The sequence below is a fragment of the Scomber scombrus genome, chromosome 1 (assembly GCF_963691925.1).
Source record: "Scomber scombrus chromosome 1, fScoSco1.1, whole genome shotgun sequence".
Taxonomy (NCBI): domain Eukaryota; kingdom Metazoa; phylum Chordata; class Actinopteri; order Scombriformes; family Scombridae; genus Scomber; species Scomber scombrus.
Window position 1 is genome coordinate 4,169,376 of NC_084970.1, and position 17,476 is coordinate 4,186,851.

General features: G+C 38.0%; 1 protein-coding gene across 1 annotated transcript in view; it reads right to left on the minus strand.

Moving 5' to 3' along the window:
• Positions 1 to 1,723: 1,723 nt before the first annotated feature.
• cd81a (CD81 molecule a) overlaps positions 1,724 to 17,476 on the minus strand; it is a 30,647-nt gene continuing 14,894 nt past the window's right edge. The window contains exons 3-8 of the mRNA XM_062419480.1: positions 11,265 to 11,362; positions 11,075 to 11,149; positions 9,436 to 9,561; positions 7,688 to 7,786; positions 5,452 to 5,535; positions 1,724 to 4,723 (exon numbers count right to left, since the gene is read on the minus strand). Coding sequence (XP_062275464.1) covers positions 4,661 to 4,723; positions 5,452 to 5,535; positions 7,688 to 7,786; positions 9,436 to 9,561; positions 11,075 to 11,149; positions 11,265 to 11,362 — 545 coding nt within the window. The 3' untranslated portion in view covers positions 1,724 to 4,660. The remainder of the gene's footprint in view (positions 4,724 to 5,451; positions 5,536 to 7,687; positions 7,787 to 9,435; positions 9,562 to 11,074; positions 11,150 to 11,264; positions 11,363 to 17,476) is intronic.

Sequence of the window (17,476 nt, forward strand, 5' to 3'; positions counted from 1 at the left end):
CATACATATAATACCACAATAATAATACTACAACTAATATTTTACAGTACAAAAACTGTAGCACAAAACTGAATGTAATAATAATGATGATGATGATGATGATTATAATAATAATAATAATAATAATTATTATTATTATTATTATTGTTAGTGGTTGTAGTAGTAGTATTATGTGAACATACTGTATCTTCCCTTTAGAAATCAGCACCTATGATATGGTTTTGTACCCGTGAAGCCCATCAAGATTATTGCTGACATGGTTTTCATTGTTTTCAATGGATTCATTGTATGATGTCATGCTCTATCAACAGTGTTCATGATCCTAAAGTAATGAAAAGATCATGTAGCTAACGCTTTGTGATGCTAGTTCATTTAAGAAGCTTATTTTAATTTGCTTTCAAATAAAATGTTGCAGAGCTCAAAATGTGACTTGGACTCAGTTCTCCTGCAGTGTCTCTGAAGGCATTTTGATAACAGAGTTCATTGTGTAGGACATTGTGAAATATACACATATGTCATGTTTCATATCCTGATTCACTATTTTAGATCATGACCAAGAAAGCAACAATTCAACATCCACCCACTTGAGAACTACTGAGCACAAAGAAAAGTACGTATCTCCCAATTTAAAATAACCAAAACTGTTTAAACTGTAGCACAAAACTGAGTGTTCCTGTAAGTGTGTTTGTTTTGTTAAGCACTGCTTCCCTTTTAAACTTCCCAAGTAGTAAATAAATCCACTGAACCTTTATGGCAGTAGTTCTCAGGCTTAGGGCGTGGTTCCCTAATGGTCAAATACAAACAAATTAAAACATTTTTTTTTTTTTACTTTTCTCTAATTATTGCTGTTTGTTGTGATACATTGAACAACTGACTATTTGTGAGCTGAAGAACATGGTTTTGGTACTAGTGGGAGAGACAGTATGAGGTTCATGTCCGTCTTAATTTAACTGCACACTGCCAATTCACAGCAGCATGAGTCAGCAATTTGAAAATTTGGAGCTTTAACACCCAAGAATCCATATATATATATATATATATTTAATTCACATGTTTGACTGTGATGGAATGTTAAAAAAGAAAAAGGAAAAAAAAAGAAAGAGAAATGACTGCTGACGGAGATTTGATCATTTTTTCTGTTAACAGTATACAGTAGAATATAGTAATGAAATACAACTGTATACCCTACTCACATGGACATGATGACTTTTTTGTTTTATACGTTTATTTGAAGTTTCCAAAGGATGGCAAATTAAAGGAAAACCCTGAATAAATGACTGGAGAAACATAAAGAAATACAGATGCTTCCAAGAACTCACTGAATGGTTTGATGAGGATTAAAATGATGTGAATCAGATGCTACACCCTTCAGTCACATGACCTCAAACCAGCTGAACACCATCTGGGAGTTTTTGGTGTAGGAGTGCTCGCTCTCCACCAGCATCATCAAAATACCAATTAAGTTGTTCCCTCCCTCCTGTGGAGCTCCACAAACCTGGGAAGCTCTGAGAGCTTTGCTGGAAGCTTGTTGTGTTGTGTTGTGTCCCTTCATTTCTCACCCAGGATGACCTGCTGTATACATGCTGCACTGGTGCTGATTTATTTTAACACAGCACCCTCTAGTGGCATAGTTCAGAACTGCTTGATTGAATTTTGTTAAGTCTTACTGTTATCTCATTTTCCATATTAAAAGGATCCCAAAGAAAAAGACAAGACCAGGTGATTGTTTATTTGTAAAATACATTTAATCCCTTTATACTTGGGCAAACCACAGTCTACAAGAGTAGAGAGGGTTGAGACTGAAGTGGCAGTGAATTCTGAGAGTAACCAAGTTCAAAAGGCAGCAACATGGACAATACTTTCAGAGGAACACAGTTTGGCTATTACTGGACTGATGTAGGTTGTAATACTATTTTCAATGATTTCTGGGGGAAGAAATAGGCTGTTGTGTTAAATGTTTGATTTCATCTCAGTCGCCACTGCCACAAAATCTTCCACCCTCTGTTCACTCCTTTGACGACGTACCAGACAAAGATATCACAATACAAAGAGAAAAAAAGGCAGACATCGTCCTTTTACAGCCTTCATGATTTTTAGTACAATATTTCAGAGCTGTAAATATTACAAGACACTTTCACTTTCTCAGCATGACACATTAACAAGACAAGGTTTTAGTTGGTTGACAAAAGTTGTGATAATATGAATGGTTACACAAGATGATATGGCTAAAAGTGAGTGTGTGTTTATGACGTGCGAAACATAGAACACTGAGCGGTTCGGTGTCATTTGTCAGAGGCAGCTGGGTAATCGGTATGTTTAGTTGCCCTTTTGGGAGCTTTCTGATTGGCTGAATTTCAGCAGGTGGTGAAAGCTGATTTGTGGATGACTCTGTAGTATTTAACATGAGTTCGCTGCCCTCTGCTGGTACACATACCACTACTGCAATCAGCCTGAGACAGACCAAACAGGCACAATATCATGAACATACATTTCTTGGCCTGGCATCCCACCACCCTAAAACCACAGTGTTGTTTTACATTTCTGTTGGTGCGTAGATTAAAACAAACAAGATTCAATGCATCCATTGAGAAAATGTGATATTTTGTAAGGACCATTACTTTTTCGCCCTGCTTCTTGTCATTATGCTAAACTAATCTAATCTCCTGCTGATTCTAGCTTTATATCAAACGTAAAAAGTGGCATTATTTTTCTCCTTTCACCTCAAACAAGAAAGTGAATTATCACAATCATCACCGATTCTTATTTTTCTGGCCGGCACAAGCCTCCATACATCTCAGCGTCTGACACAGTTCAGTTAAACTGTGTTTAACTGTGTTCACGGTATTGTGTTCACCCGTGTTCTGTATGTGCACACACAAACGCGACAGTACAAATGACAGGTTAGATGAGATTTGGCTAGACTTAACCAGACAAGGCAACCCAGGTTCAGATTCCAAACACCAAACTGAGGCTTTTTCCACTGCTACACTAGCTACAGTTTTGCATGCGTTTCCTCTGTGAGTGACACTATAAGCAAGGCTGAGAGCTGAGCAACCAGGGACAGTGATGGCTTAAGTGTGGACGGAAATGAGTTTTTTGGAAAAAGCACAAAACATGATACATGAATGCAACAGGTGCATCTCATGCCGACAGTCACATTAGGTGTTAATGTTATGGGTCATATTTCACTGAAACTCCTTTGATTAAGGAAACAACTATAGCGTTAAAGGACCAGTGTGTAGGATTTAGTGACAAGGTTGAAAATTGCAAGTGAATACACCTTTCCTCGTCCTCCACTTTGAAGCATTTAGGAGAACCTACAATGGCCGCGAAACATGAAAAAAATATGAAAGCCCTCTACAGAGCTAGTGTTTGGTTTGCCCGTTTGGGCTACTGTAGAAACACAGTGGTGCAAACATGGCGGGCTCCGTTATACAAGAATGAAAACATACTTATGAATGTTATATTCCATTTCTGCCAATACATCGCCCCTAAATCTTACACACACTGCTCATTTAAGCATATTACCTCCACAAATAAGTGCACAGTTGCATAAAACCTTTTAAATTTAGATGCATCTTTCCTTGCATGGAATCATCACTAGTTTCCACAAACATTTCAACCTCATTTTTAAGGTAAAATGATGATTCTCAGTTAGATTGCCATGATAACACCATACCTATTATTTCTGTTTTTAAAAGAGGTTTACTACTGATATGTCCTCTTTTTAAAATCACATTGACAAAATGTTTAGTTGTGATTCATTCAGAGCCGAATCGGAGAAATTTGTGTTTTTGGATCAAACTTGCCAATGGATGGTTTGTAAGAATAATTGCAACTTTAAGCAACTTCAAATCTTTAAAATGATTGATGCAGCTGAGGTCTCGGACAATTCTGGACACGTGATAAACAAACAGCCAAAGACAACTTAACAAATAACCTCATGGAGCCAAAACAGACAGACATCGGGTCATTAGAAATTTGGTTCCATCTCCCAAGAGTCCTGCAGACATCATAGAGTATGGTCTGTAGGACAGTGTGTGTGTTAGTGTGTGTATGTTCTCTCTGACATAGTGAGGCCAACAGTAGTGCCAGTCTTTAACACCATCATCTGGTTCAGTCTAGAGCAAGGCAAACAAGAAAAGAGTGCAGGAAGAATACAGAAGAAGACTGTAATACAATATTCATGCTCAGGCTGTCATAAAGCACTGTTAATATATATATGTATGTACAGTTTATACATAAAACAGTGAAAAAAAAAATCCTTAAAACCAAGAATATAAGGGCATGTTCATGGGGGGAGGAAGCAGTAAACAACTAATTCAACACTAAAAGATTAAAGCACCAGCTACACCGAGATGGTACATGTAAATCACGTGTGACATAATGTGATATAATATCTACATATCAGGTTAGAATAGCACTGGTCAAATATGCATAACAACATCTGTGACTAAAAAAAAAAAAAAAAATCATTGACAGTGTAATAAAAAAGAGCTCAATGGAGGATGTTCTACGTAGTCTTCTCAAAGAGCTGACTAAATCCAGCAAGCTATATATGTGACGTTTGCTGCTTAGAAAAAGAAGAAGAGGAGAGAGAGAATGAGATGGAGACGGTGAGGTCGCCCTTCCTTCATTGGCCAAAATGACCCGTTACTTTTTAATAGACCGGGCTGTTGCGGATCCCGCAGCACAACACCATACTGAAGATCATCTCGAAGATCTAGGAGGATGAACATAAGACAAGTGAGAATGTGAAATATGTTCCCCATGAAGACTCAGATTGTGCTTTCAAAATAATACAAGAGGAAGGATAATAGTCATATTCCCTTTTTTTTTTAGCACATCACTGAGTCACACTTGATGCTCCTTCATTACCATAAAAACACTCCCACAGACACTGTTCTGCTGCCAGAAATACTCACTAGAGCACCAAATGTGTATTCATCCACTGCTGAACACACATGGAGGGAAAAAACAAAACGAAGCAGAATAACACTAGCCTTATACGTTAATCTAGCCAAGTAATTTCAGGTCTCAGACATTTAGATAGCTATACCATATAATATGGTGTGATCAAATTAGTCTGAGAGGGCTCACAGTTTGTTTTTAAGTGCTATTAGTCTAATTAAAAGCATGTCACACTGATTGCTGCTGAAGTCAGAGAGATTCATTGTACTTGTATCTTTTACGTGACTGATGCAGTTAAACAAGCATCATTTATATTTTATATTACAGGATTTACATGCTTTATTTACAACCATTTAATAATTGCATCGATGCAGTAAAAGAGCAGTCACACCCTTGGCCATGACTACTTGACTATATTTAGGATTTAATGATGTAATGGCTGCAGCTGTCAGTGTGTGTCTAGACACATTCACGGTACGTGTCAATGGTGTGCACCTGCTGTATGCTTTTGAAGAAACACAGTATATTATTGAAACTCACCATAATAACTGCAACCACCAGAGCAGCGATACCGATCAGATAAATCTTATCTGAGAACAATTCGTTGATCCTGCTGTGGCAATTCTGCAAAGGAAAAATCATCAGAATATTATTTTATATCTTGCTTATTGATTTTGAGGTCAATAGGAAAACTACATATTAGTCTTATCATTATTCCAGTGAGCAGTTTGGCTTCTTGTTCATTCAGGGCTGTATTCAGAGTAAGTACTTCATTATGTGACATTAAAGGATGGGTTCACTGTTTTTCAGTCAGGAGCCCAAATGAACATTGACACATACTTTTTGCTGTAATCATTCCTCCTGTTCATACTGACCATTAAATAATGTACTTACAATGTAAGTGATGGAGGACTAAATCCAAAGTCCTCCTTTTGTGTAAAAATTATTTAAAAGTTGATGTGAAGCTAATATGAAGCTTCAGCCGTCCAAATGAGTCAAATCAAGTCTTCTATGTTTCAACGTTACAGTGTTTTTAGAGCCAAAGTCTTTTTGTTACTATACTTCCACCACAGCTCAACAGGGAAATATAAGCTTCACATCTACTTAAAATATACTAAAAACTACCTTTACCATCAGCAGGTCACTGAGAGCAGGCTAGCATGTAGCTCAAAGCTCCACTGTGCTTAAGTACAGCCTTGCTAGCTGCTAGCATGGCTGTAGACACACAGTTTGATTTATTTAGCACTCAACTACTATTATTTCATCAACTTATTCTAATCTTAATACAACATGCTTTATCTAAATTAACATTCACAATAGGTAACCATGTGTCTGGTATTTGGTCTATTGTGATTACACATACAGTAAAAACATATTTTTAAGAGAAATAAATCTATCCACTTTTCCTATCAGCTGATGTTGGTTTAACACATTTGACTTGACACACAGGAAAACATCACTTCCAGAAAACTAAACACGAACAGTGCTGGCAGGCTGGGAGGCTTGGACTGGACTCAGATCATTTCAGTAATGTGAATGTGCTGCCAAGAAATCAAGTTGAATACCCAGAGCAAGCACAAGTCTAAATACAGACAACTTTCCCTGCATATCTTTCTACTGAAAGTTTGCACTAAAGCAGCTGACTTAAGTCTACAGCCATAAAAACAGCCTTCAATGTTTTTACATCACAAATGTAATTGGAATTATATGCTCTGTTTATTACCCCATCGAAAGACAACTGCTTTACATCAGTGTTTCTCAACCTTTACAGAGCTCTACATACAATACCAAACTCATGACTGTGCTCTAAACATGGATCTGGAGCCAGAAGGGCATTAGTTAATCTAGGCATAAAGACTGGAAGCAAAGGGAAACTGCTATCCTGTCAAAAATACATCTACCAACACCTCAAAAGCTCACCAATTACTAAGTTAAATATTCATTAATCTGTATGCAGTAAACAGTAATGTAAAAACTACAAGTTACAGTTTCACAGGAAATTTCCCTGTGTAGTTATTTCTTGGCCAATCATGTTGTCACTGTGTGTTTTCCAGGCCACCAGCAGAGACGCTGCACAGAAGAGATGGGTGGATCGATAAACTGTAATTCATCAAGAAAGAGTTTAACATGTATCCCCTCTGTACATTTGGAGAGAGTCAAGCTAGCTTCCAGTCTGTATTCTTGCTAAGTGAATCATCTCCAGGCTTTTTTTTCTCATCTAATGCTGCAAGAAAGTAAAGAGTCTATTACCCCGTTGAACAACTCCTTAAAGAAATGGCTACATTTTGCACTGGTAGACAATGGTCAGACAATTTTTCCCAGTGGCCACTTGCAGTATTGCAGCTTTAAAAAAATCCCCCTGCGGCCCGAAAAGCATTTTCCACACAGACCACCATTGTAAAAGAGACACACCTCGAACAGCAGACAAGGTCAATTATGACTCTTTCTATCATGAATTTTTGATCCAGGTTTTATATATGTAAAACTAGTCCGTGTTCTGAGCGGAAACTTGTGGGCAGGGCCAGCGAGGCAAACACTACTGCAAATATTCAGTGGGTTATAAACTTTTTGAGTATGCGCAAGCCAAGCAATTCTTATTGCACTGAATGGGTGAAATCTTTGGCGTTTGACTCTCACGTTTCTCAGTTGAATTTCCAAAGCATTTATTGTATCACAAAAATCGTTAATATGATATTATACACGCTATAATAGAAGTTCCTCTGCATGAAAGTGGTTGAAAAAAACAACAACCCCAAAACACTGTGATCACACTTACGGTTGAAGCTCCACCAGAGGGGCACACATCAGTCAGACCAAGCTTGTCTGTGAGGAACGTGAAGACCCCAGTTCCTATTCCTTTACCACAGCAACTCAGCTGAAACACAAAGACAACAGTGTTCTCCAATTACTGTATGTTACAGGGTATTTATTCAAGTTATACAATTTGCCTGGTGATTTTTTTACACAGCCTATAAAATGTTTGTTTCTTTAATTCACAGTTGTTTCTTTTCATTATTTTACATTCTGCATTTCTCTTAAACATAACACTACATAGAACAAACTGTTATTGTGTTTGCATCATTTTATACTGTATATTTCCACAGATTTTTACTGACAACTGATCAGTAAGTTGTGACCTTTTTTTGTGCATCTTCTTAGTTATGGTGCTTTAACACCTGATCTGTTTGATGCACTTTGAGGAAATCTGAGGCTTTTATTCTTTGTTTTTGCTTGGTAAATTACTATGAGTCCATCTGCTGATAAAATAAAGTGCAAGATCATTTGGTAACCATGGTAACACACACGTACATCAGCACAAGTGCTTGGATTGCACCCAATACATCAGAGCATAAAGCTGTTAAAACTACGGCTGCAACTCATTTTCATTTTCATTGATTCATCTGTTTCTGATTATTTTCTCAATTCATTAATTAGTTAATCAGTCCATAATATGTTAGAATATGGTGACACAGAGGACTAAAGAAACCAGAAACTGTTAGTATTTGAGAGGCTGGAATCAAAGAATGTCTTTTTTTTTTCTTTTCAAAATGATTTATTGATTATCAAAATCAATGGCAATTAATTTAATAGTTGGCAACCAATATATGACTTGTTGCTCTAGTTAAAATACAGGTGTGTGTGGTGTATTTTGGAAGTTCCTCACTAAAAGGTTAGTGACCAGTAATAACTCATATCATTAACATTCTTGTTAAATCACCTCATTTTGTCTTATTTTTACCAACCTGACATAATTTCTATCACACAAGGTTTAATTTCATGTTTATAACCAGATATTATTTCATCAGCTTGTTCTGACACCAGAGGAGTGAAGTTAACACATAAGGATCAGTAATGTGCTGCTCTGTCCATTTAAGTAATGTGACTGTGCTGGTGCTGCTCAGGCTCAGTCACCAGCATGACTGAGTCACTGGGAGGCATCTGTCAGAGCTGATTGGTGTTATTTGTGTTCCGCTTCACAATTAACGCTGACTGAAAGCGAGTCGCTACAGCTGCAGCCGTGCAGTGAGTTTCCTCCTTTTTTTGGGGGGGGGGGGGGGGGGGGGGCTGAATCCGCTGCTCCTGCTGCTTGGAGAACTGTTATATGCAGCAAATAGTCCAGTAGCCACAGCAATAAAGGCGTTATGTCCATGAAGGAAAAGCATACAAAGGACAAACTCCAGCCTTCACAAATTGAACTGCTGTAATAATCTGTTGAGTGTGCAGCTGTTGAGATGTGTGACTGGCCGTATTCAGCAGAGCTCTACCTTGTGGTGATGTTGATGTATAACATGTCACACGTATCTGGGTCAGAGGCACACCTGCTGCTTCGCTGAACACTCAGCTGTCACATGATTTTTTGAGGGTCTTTATTTTTACATGTGCACAGTAGATGACTGCAGTGAGGACTTGAGCTGGCTTTGATCGATTAACTGCAATCTCTTCCTTCCTTCAAGGGAGGGTTTTTTAATGTTTTTATTTTTTTGCATTATATTAAAATATACGTTTCATAGTGTGTGTTCTTACCGTCTCGTGGAAGATCTTGAGCACAGAGGCAGCTGCCTTTGTCTTCTCTTTGTCCATGTCGGAGAGAGATTGCAACGTGGCCTTGTCGTACACAGAGTCATAGAAGTTGATCATCTCCTTTGACACCTGAAACAGGGACAGAGAGGTTACTGTGGGCTCTGCCTCAAACTGAATACTTTCTGTTCAATCAATCAAACTATATTTATATATAGCAGCTTTCATACAGGTTCATGTAGTTCAAAGTGCTTCACAGTTGATTGACAAGCTGATAATAAGACAGAACAAGTGATAACATAAAGAAAAGGAAGAAAAACAAAGCACTAATTACAAAGAAAAAGGGAAAAACTGAGACCAATGCACACAAAAGAAAATAATACAAAATGTAAATACAGTAAAATATATAAAATAAAATTAGAAAAAAGAGAATAAGTTTCTTAAAAGTTAGAATTTAAAAAAAAAACTAGGTTAAAATATATTAAGACAAAACAGAAGTAAAAATAAAATAAAAAAGAGAAAGTTTCATAAAAGCTAGAATAAAACTAGGTTAAACATATAACATAAAATAAAGTAAAACTAAATGTTAAATCATCAAAACTAATAGAATAAGAAAAGACTATAAACCATTCTTAATCAAAAGCCAGGCTGAACAGGTAGGTTTGAGTTTACTTTAGCTTAAAAAAGTTCCCAGCAATACTAAATATCAAAAGGCTGGTCTGAGTGATAGATCAATGAGTCTGGAGGCTCATCAGATATTAAACCACAACACAGTGGTTGACAGGATCTTTCAGCTCTGGCCACAGTCCATATATCCATTTTTATCAGTGATCGTGAGGTTAACTGTAGAATAACTTTAAAGTAATCTACCAGGAATGTGTGCTTGCATGTGTTTGATTACAAAGACTTGGCACTGTGTTGCAGCACATGTTAAACCGGGTCAGTTTGAATGCAACACTGTTGTTGGGGTTTTTTTAGCAGGAGGCCAGTGTTGGCAGAGTAGACACAGCGCAGAGATCCCACTGAAATTAATGAGGGGTCTACTTTTCACGCAGTTCACAATACACTGTTGGAAAATGCTTTATAAACAATGTGGTCTTTATAAATTACAAGTCAATTTAGGGATAGCTGAAAACTCTTTCAAATCTAAAATCTGAAGTATACAGCATTAAATATTCACAAATTAAGCAGAATTTGAAGTTAGATGATCAATAAACAGTCCAGTGAGAAGAGTAAAAAGAAAAAACACAAAGACAGGAAACTGTCATGTGAAAGAAGTGAAAAAGTTTAGACTTTGGCAGAACATGTTGTGCTCATGTGGTCGTAATAAGAAGCTGATTGAGGAAAAATGGGGTTTGTACAAACTGGATTTAAATCTTTAATTTAACCATTGTTATCCTAGTCACTGTTAATCTGACAGTAGGCAGGCATTCAAACCTGTAAATACCTAATCAATTATCTAAACACCTTATAAAACAGTAGGTCATGTTATGAATATGTAAAAGAAAAAATATGACAGTTAATGACTGTTCCATCCTGTATTTACTGTACTGCTAAATGTTGCATGCCTATTTCTAGCTCTGGTGTAAATGTCTGGGAGTGTGTGTGTGTGTGTGTGTGTGTGTGCGTGTGTTTGCACTCTCACAGTGTCTTTATGCATGAAGCCCCAGATACCAGCTGCAACCTCGCAGGCGAACAGGATGACCAGGCAGGCGAAGAACTGTGGCACAAGAAGGAAAACATGGGATAAATGGGTTACGCAGAAGGCTTTCACTAAGCTGGGGTTTTCCCTCATTGGTTAATGACTAAATAAACTAAGTGTGATAGTGACTCACAGTTCCCAGCAGACATTGGGACTCCTGGATGGCACCGTAGCAACCGAGGAACCCGACAACCATCATCACAGCGCCGACACCGATCAGGATGTGGACACCTGGGCGGACAGAAAAGGACAGGCTGATTAATATCCATGGTGACGCAGTATATTAACAAGTAGGGGCCTGAGAGGACTGCTTCAGGGACACTCGTACTTGACTGTATCCTCATGTTCATGTAAACCGCTATTACTAGAGCACAAACCACTTACAAATATCCTCCACCCCATATAAATACCTACATGCGTCCAGTAACGCGTGATGGACAGCAGAGGGCGCAATGATGTTTTGCGTGCCAGTAGGATAAAGCGAGTCATGTTCCAGTTATGTTCACAGGAAGTTGTTTGGTGTTTTCTTATATAAATTGTCTGCTCTATAATTCCGCACATAATAAACCAAGTTGTTCTCTCTTTCCTCACACATACACTTTCCTCACAATGAAGAATGTCAGGAAAGAAAAGAAAAAAAGTGTGGGAATGTGCTCCACCGTCTCATCACAAACACTCATTTCTCTGGTTGTGAAAAAAAAAAAAAAAAAAACCCAGCTGTGATTTGGCCCTTTTTAGTACAACAGCTGAGAGAAAGAAGTGAAAAGTAGGCTGTTGAAAGTTCAGGTCAGCAGTCTGGTGTTGGTGTGAGCCAGTCAGGCTAAAAGCTGGGTGGAAAGATGGGACCGGAGACGAGAAAATCACTTCTGCTTTGTTTTCCTTTTTTTTTTTATTTAAAAGGCTGATTTGCTGTTTTTGTAAGTTTTAGTTCTATAAATACACATGGCTGCCTAAGACTTTCCTGTGTTAAATGTCTTTTTCCAACCAGCAGGTTGGTTTCCATTCAGTGCAGTAAACTTTAAAAAAAGAAAAAGGAAAAAAAAGTAACTGCAGAGTAGAGCCTGACCGATATTTCAGTCAGCTGATATTATTGGCGGATAATGGCCAATCACAGATATATTGTTTATTTTCTCTGTGTTTTTTAAAAATGTATAGTTACTTATAATAATTACATTCCCAGTGAAGTTTACATTTTCAGTGCAGCGTTTGATAACCACATTTGAGGGATTATTAATATATATACACACACACACGAGATATATGAGATCATCAGCTGATATGTCGATAACTAGGTCACGATAACTACTTTTGTTGGACGATATATTGGGTTAAAAATAATTGTGATAAACGATAATATTGTCATTTGAAGATCATTGTTATACCACTGATAAAATGATAACATAATAGCACCCCCCTTATACTAATAGCATAAAGGGGGCAGAGGGTGGGATTGGAGAGTGGGTGCTACGCTTCTGTAGAAACACAGACTGTCATTATGGTAGGGGACAGAGTTATTTACCTTTAATTCCATATAAGCAGCGCCACACGCTTCTGCAGTCTCAGGATGTGCACAGTGAGGAATAGAGGAAACTACTTGCTCAGCCAATGGGACATGAATAGCCTTAGCCTCTTGTGTGAAGTGTGGCAATATAGACGTAAAAAAAAATGATCACGCTTGGACTGCTACTCAGCATCAAGAAGAACCAGAGTGTGAAAGGCAGCAACTAGTTGGTCAATTCAGTCATTTCGGCAGCTTATTTATTTTTAAGATGTTCCTCAGGAAACTAATTTCTTTCTTTTACTTTAACCAATATTTCATAATTCATCATGGAAATATTAATGCTTATTTACTTTATATCTTTTTAAATTCATTTAATATTAAATATTTTGGGCTACATATAAAACAAACTGCCAACCTCCTCTTTATCAGACTAAAAAACATTTTTCAAGCTCGTAGACATCAACTGAAGCACAAACACTGATGTCAGTGAGTAGCAGGGCTTTCTCTCACCGTCTTATTGTGCTTGAATCGGGGAGTAGAGCTCTCTGTGTTCAGCTCCAGCATCATTACTCCTGCTTGTCAGCTCAGACATAATTCGATTCTGGACCACTAACTGGTCCCGTACCTCGTATACCCCACCCCTCTTCTGCCCACAGAGCCACTCACTCGCACACACACTCACACAAATGCTAATTTATAAATCGATATCTTGGCCACTGACCAAGCAGTGCCTCCATCTCCTATATTGTGGCTCTCCAGTCTGACACAGTCCCTCCCTCCCTCCCTCTTCCACTGCTGTCTCAATCTCTCCCTCTTGCAAAACCACCACCCATCCTTTTTATGTATTGCATTTGCTCATTTGAAATTATGCTCTCAATAATTCCATTTACTTAAATGTCTTTTCCTGTCTGTCTTGATTTAGCCTCCTCATGAATCCTCTCCTATTATGCCCTCTGCTGTCTGCCTCTATTCATCAGACCTACAGTATTCCCTTGTACTGACTGAAGAGGAGCTGATGGATTATACCATTCCTGTGTATGTTGCAGCATTGCAAGAGATGTGTTGAGATCTTCTCCACAAATAAAATGACCACATGCTATCCAGTGATCCTTCTGAATAAGAAATGATTCCCATACTTGGCTTTTGGCATTAAACAATTTAAACCAACTCTGAGATAAACAAAATAAATGGCTGTTTAGTCTGTTTCACCTCAACAAAGCTGCACCTGCTCAACATGTTGGACACTGATGTCTTTCCCAAAGACATTGCTCTTCACTGCTGGAGACATGATGTTAATAACACAGTGGAGCACTCCATCTCCCAATCAGTTTGTTACTCTCGTGCAGACAAGTTCGTAAGATTAATGAATTCATGAATTAATGCAGTTCCCTTTATGTATCATATTGTATTTCACTGGAATAAGGTCACAATGAATGGATTGGCACACAGTATACTGGTGCGAGAGTCTGAAAATGGTGCCACCTTTTCTATTCATTCAATCGACAATTGATTTTGAATCAAACCGGCACCAAGGCATTGTGATACTATTGAATTGGGAGATAAGTATATTGTCCCAGGCCTATAAAATAAACACCATCATTTGTTACAACCTTCCTTTTTCTTGTTCCATTTTGGTGTAAAATTTCGATATCTATGATCACTTTTGTCTTTCAAATCCTTTTTTCCACTTCAGCGCACAACACTGTGTACGTCACATCACGCACAGTCTCCAGACTTTTTCACCTTTATCTCAAATATCCAGGAAGATCTATTAAAGCTATTCTTAGTTCATCCGCTCACTGTCGCACACAACATATAGCAATTTCACAAGTGGAATTTCCGTAAAATTAAACAATTATAATAACGTAACTCCAAATATTTTATCCAGATGTGTTTAGTTGCTTTGTTTAAGTTATCCTACTATTGTTTATTGTACAATGAAGGTCTTCCTTTCTGCTGCTTCCTGTTCCGTTATGATTTGGAAGTTTATTAATAATACTGCAGGCTGTCCATGAAATGACATCAGATATTCTGTGGGGATTTCAGAGATAAGGATAACTTCAATGGAAAAGGCCTGTAAGGAGGAACATCATGCAGGTCAGTCAATATCTCAACCTGCAGACATTTCCAATACAAAACAGTGTTTCTGGTACGTCATACTATTATGTTCTTCTTAGAAAACATGCGGTCTAAAGCACTATACTGCCTCCTCCTTCCCTTTGTTACTTATCATAATGTCATAATGCAGGATTCTATGTTTGATTTAGTGTAGCAACATTGCTTTGTGTTGTGGTATGATTGGTATTATTTTATAGTAGCTTCATTTGTAGAAGAAATTGTAGTTAGTTTTCTTTCTTTTTTTTAATCCTACACCGAAACCGTACAATATAACAAGTCTGCCTGTTGTATTTCTGACAGATAGTTACATCAGACCTTGTTGTATACTTAGAAATGTGAAGGTATGGTGAAGGAAAGCTATAATCCAGCACATACAACAGGATGTGACAATGAACATGGGGAGCTGAACCCTGGATAAAGGGTAGAATGAATCATTGAAGTCAAACATCTCAGGGTTCAATCCCTTACTGGATTCATTTCCAAACGTAGCGTAGGTTCCTAGGAAACCCTGTGCAGGAATATTCCTCTGACTCAGATTCTAATTTTGTGATTTGGTACAGTAAACCACTGGGTATGTATACAGTCACTGTAGGTCTGGTAGAGCTATGAGACTTCCCGATACAGCTACACTGAGTCATGTTGGATTTGCAGGGTTTTCCCAACCAATACAACACTAAACCATAGTGTTTTTTCACACCGCCTTATAAGGCTGGGCAATTAATCGAAAAATAATCGAAACCGACATTTAGAAACTCAAATCGACTTAATCTTGCTCATGTCAATTAATCGTGGTGTTCACTGTTGCCATGACAGTAAAGGTTGCATATCTTTAAGGAAGTAAAACATTTTCTCCAGTGATCATTTTAACCCAAACCATGATCTTTTCATAGTTCTAATCAAGTAAACTAGACATTAACCACAGCGTCACACCTTAAAACATCATTATTTGACCTCCATAAAGATACTCATGTGTGAGGGCAGCAGTGTAAAATACAAAACAAAAGAAACTGTGAAAATACATAATTGTTCATCAAGGGTGGAGATAACCGTTCATTAATCGTAATCGAGGTTAAAAGTTCAATTAATCGTGATTTTGATTTTTGCCATAATCGCCCAGCCCTACCGCCTAAACTAGATGAGCGGAGAGAAAATCACGCTGGGAGTTCTCTACTGTGTTTTGGGGTCATTTATGGTCTGTCACCACAACCCAATTCAAGGGGCGTGTATACAGCTGTTCCCTATGCATCATGTCTTTCCTCCTGTCCTCTGTCCTCCTCAATCTGGCAATTTGGGTAATGTCAGGCAAGCACACAGAAACGTCTGTTTTAAGATTATTCACAATAAGGACTGAGGGCCAAGTAAACTATGGGAGTTCCCCAGGAGAAACAATAAAATGAAAATAACACGAAAATATGGGAGAAACCCGGGAAACAGGAGTGTTGGCAGATCTGCAGTCATTCTTCCTGTCTTCTGTTCTCCCCCCCGTCTGCTGCTGGGGTGATTCACTGCCTGTAGGTACCTCTGTTAGAGGAGGGGCTGCTTTGTCTCAGCCAGCAGCTAAGTGTACAAGAGTTTGCCAAATTTCAGAGCAGTTGAAAATATGGCTTTTCTCTCTCCTCCGCCCGTGTTTTTCATTCTCTATCAACTTCACACAGTATTTTTCTGTCAGGAACATTACTTATTTTACTGACAATTTTTAGATTTCTTTACAGTGAGGATATTATTGCGTTTATATAGGGACTATGCTGTTGTGAATATTACTCTTGCTGCTGTAGAAACTATACTTTATATTTAAAATATAAATCTATTCAAATCCTGTTCTGAATGTTTAATGATAATTAAAAACATTTACTACCCGAAAGTGTTTCTTTTTAAAATAAAAAGAGCATCTAAACCCCTTCAGAAACTTCAGGGAAATCCTGATTTCATGTGAAATGTTCTGGGAATCACCAGCGTGCTGGTTGTGCTTCTGTTGGAGGCAGTGACACTCGCTTCTTAGAAAGTAGATAACGATGTGGTTTACTACTGAATAGGAAGGAAAGTCAAGTAGTTCAAGTAATGACTTCCTGAAGTTTCACTGGTCTTGGTCACTTTATGTGAATGGTGACCCCATGAAAGCAGAGGTCACTAAAAGTATAGAAGGTTCTGTTGTTCTGCTGGGACTACCTGCTCCCTGCCTGAACATTAACAGTTGTATGGTATTGTGATGGTTACCATGGTTAAATATTAGGCTGGAGTGTGCAAAATGCATTTCACTGGGGGGATGGATCTCTGTGTGTGTTTTTTATATGTGTTTGCAGCTGTTCTCCACATTAACTGTCAGAGCATTTGTGCCCATTTACTAGCTTAAATTTCCAAAGCAAATCCATGTAGGAGCCTGCACCACAGCAGAGTGCAGCTCCTCTGTGAAAACCATAATCAAATTAAATGACATCCATTGATCTTCTGCTATTAACTCAGTGTAAGTGTTTGTCTGTTGTAATTCACATCAACTTTGAACTTCCAGTTACCACAGTTAGAACCATTTCAGAGCTTGGGATCACAAGCTCACAGTCTTGTGACTTACTCGAATTAAAAAATTAAATTACTTCATGAGCTGAATAAATGTTCTATTGACATAACAGCACAATAGCACTGGGACAGTGGGCCAAATGTTGAACCAAGAAGTCTGTCTGTAAATGATCAAACATTAATCTGTAGTCCATGTAGGCTAAACAAAAAGTTCT